The 3,109-nt window shown below is 52.0% G+C and overlaps 1 protein-coding gene across 1 annotated transcript in view; it reads right to left on the reverse strand.

Moving 5' to 3' along the window:
- The window catches only part of AP1M2 (adaptor-related protein complex 1, mu 2 subunit), a 20,681-nt gene that overhangs the window by 6,400 nt on the left and 11,172 nt on the right, over positions 1-3,109 (reverse strand). The window contains exons 7-8 of the mRNA XM_006898772.1: positions 780-922; positions 613-684 (exon numbers count right to left, since the gene is read on the reverse strand). Coding sequence (XP_006898834.1) covers positions 613-684; positions 780-922 — 215 coding nt within the window. The remainder of the gene's footprint in view (positions 1-612; positions 685-779; positions 923-3,109) is intronic.

Below are 3,109 nucleotides of genomic sequence, written 5' to 3' on the forward strand. Positions count from 1 at the left end.
AACAAAACACTACTTATTCCATTGCCCAGGAGCCCAGGTGGCATTACATGATATATATTAGGCTATTAACCAAAAAGTCGGGAGTTCAAGCCCCCCAGTTGCTCTGTGGGAGAAAGCAAGCCAGTCTTCTCAAAAATCCAATAAAGGGTCATTGTGAAGAGAAAACAGACTTGGTGGCAGATAGTTTATCCCGTGCGGCAAACATCATGAAGAACCTACTGTGTGCTCGCACTGGGGAAAAGGGTGTGAAAAGAAATCCGAGCCTTCAGGAGCTGAAGAGCAGAGGATGTGACAGCCAGCCCATCAGCTCTACAGAAGAAAAGAAGTCCAAGCCTTCAGGAGCTGAAGAGCAGAGGATGTGACAGCCAGCCTATCAGCTCCATGGGAGTTGAGGGAGGGAAAGAGGGAGCCAGGGGAACAGTCAGAGGAAGAGCAGCCCAGGCCGAGGGAGAAGCAGGTGCAAAGGCCCTGAGGTAGGTCCTGTCTGAGGACCAGGAGGAGCCCAGTGTGACTGGAGGGGAAAGAAGGTCTACAAGGGTGTTGGGGTTAAAGTCGACAGGTATCAGGTGGGAGGGAGCAGACCACGAGTTGGCTGTGTTCGACCTAGCTCACCTTGACCATGATCTCTACTCGACTGTGAGAGAACTTCTCAATCACTGACTCAATCCAGATCAGCGGCTTAACCTACGGACAGAAGAAGGGGGGTGTGGGGGGGGTTTCTCAGAGGCTCTGGCCCCACCTTGGCCACCCCTCAGGGCTGGGGTGTGAGCTGGCCTCACCTGAGTGCTGAGGCGGTAAGACATGAGCTCGAAGTCACCGTCGGGCGGGATGAAGGAGATGGTACGGTCGTTGTCGAAGCGGGAGAGCCGCACACACTGGTGGAACTTGACGTCCTCCAGCTCCACCGACTTGTTCTTGCTGCCTGAAACTCGGAGCGGAGCGCCAGGGTCACGCTGGGGCCTGGGCCCGGGGCCACCACACACCCATTTACTGAGCACCTACTGAGTGCCTGTGCTGGGCCAGGGCTGCGGAGGATGCCAGGGGCCCCTCCTGCCCAGCGTGCCCCAGCTGGCCCAGGCTGGAGCAGGGATTTGAACCCAGGAACCTAGCTCCCATCATTAGGCATTTTGACCCAGCTATCCCGCTTCCTTCTCTCACCAGGTCAATTCTCTGAAGGCAGGGACACTACTGCGTCTCCAGTGCCTAGAGCATCCCACCCAAGCCAAGCCCACCAAGGCGATTCTGACTCACGGCGACCCCAGAGGAGGCCCACAGGGTTCCAAAAGCTAAAACTAATATTCCTTCTAAACGTCATTTCTTTTGCTTCTGCTGTTACTGAGAATATCTTCTGGGAGTGGCATCCACTTCCTAAACAACATGCCTCCGGAAACTGTATGAACTTTGATAAATGTCGATAGTTGTGTAGAAAGTCTTCAGGCCTTTTGTTTATAGGGTCGCTATGAGCTGCGCTCGACTCGAAGGCAATCAACAACAACAACAACTTGTTATGTACGGTCGAGTCAGAACCAACTCCTAGCTGAGGCTCCAACGGACTCCCAGAGGCTGTAAATCACATGGGAGGAGATTATCCATGTTTTTTTCTGCAGACAGCTGGTAGATTTGAACTGTGTACCTTTAGGTTGGCAGCCAGAGTCCTCTTTGGAGGCAAAGATGATAAGACTTTGCCTCACATACTTCAGGCACGTTGCTAGGGAGGGGCTATTCCTTGGAGACGGAAATGATGCTTGGAAAGGTGGAGGGAAGGCAAAGGAGAGAAAGACGCTCGACCAGGTGGATCAACACGGTGACGGTGACGGCTGCAATGGGCTCTGATGTGTCAGGAAGGGCGAGGATGGCGCAGGATAGGACAGGGTTCAGCTCTGTTGTTCACAGGGTTGCTATGAGTCGCACTTGACTTCATGGCACCTAACCACCACCACCACCACCACCGTTGGGTTGACAGTGCAGCTTCTTACCACTAGAGCACCAGAGTCCCCCAGACACCAGCACATAGACCAAGCCAACCATGTACTAACAGACTCTGTGGGGTGCAACCATTCTCACCTCCGTTTTCTGAGTTGTTCCTCCCCCATAAACTTAAGTTCACTGTCCCCTCAGCTTCTTTTCTCATCTCTCCAGTTGTCCTTGTCACTTTGATCTCACGTAGACAGATCTTAAACAAAATTCCTAAGGCTGCTAGCTAAGCTATCGTTCCGTTTTAAGATGACTTCAGGGGCTATTTTTGGTTTAGGGATTAAGGATTATCTCAGGGCAATACATTTCAGGGGTTGCAGCTGCAAATCGTTCTGGAAAGTCACTGCCTCATCTTTCTTCTGTGGAAGGGTTGTGTTTGAACTGCGGACGTTACAGTTGGTGGCCAAGTTCATGAAGCACTGAGCCAGCAGGGTGCCTCACACCTGACGTCTTTGCGGTGGCTGTTAGGGGCTGTTGAGCCAGCTCTGACTCGGCAATCCCACGCATCCTGCATCACCTTCGCCATCTCTGCTGTCCTTCAGCAAGTTCATTGTCACGGTCATTGTATCAATCCATCTTGCCAAGGTTTCCTCTCTCACTGACCTTCCACCCAAAGCATCGCTGTTACATCGCAGAGTCAGAACTGACTCAAAGCTGACCCTCCAGGGGGTTTTCAGAGGCAGTAAATCCCACAGGAATTTCCCCATCTTACTCCCCGACAGCAGCCGGTGGATTCGAACCGTCTGCTTTCAGGTTGGCAGCACAGCTCCTTACCGCTAGACGACAAGAGCTCTCTTACAAATTGCTATTGTCGTTGTTACGTGCTGTGGAGTCACATATGACTCACAGACATAAGACCCTACGGACAACAGGTAGCAACCCTGTCCTATCCAGCGCCACCCTCATCATCTCTGACACATCTGAGCCATTGTAGCAGTCACTGTGTCAATCTGGCTCGTTGAGGGTCTTCCTCTCATTAGCTGACCCTCCATTATTCCAAACATGACATCCCTCTCCAAGGAACAGCCTCTCTTAACAACATGCCCAAAGTATGTGAGACAAAGCTTTGTCATTCTTGCCTCCAAGAAGTGCTTTACCCTTACAAGGGTTGTTGTTCTTATTGTTGTGTGACATC

Source organism: Elephantulus edwardii, unplaced genomic scaffold, assembly GCF_000299155.1.
Source record: "Elephantulus edwardii isolate Elephantulus edwardi_28Jun2011 unplaced genomic scaffold, EleEdw1.0 scaffold00237, whole genome shotgun sequence".
Lineage (NCBI taxonomy): Eukaryota > Metazoa > Chordata > Mammalia > Macroscelidea > Macroscelididae > Elephantulus > Elephantulus edwardii.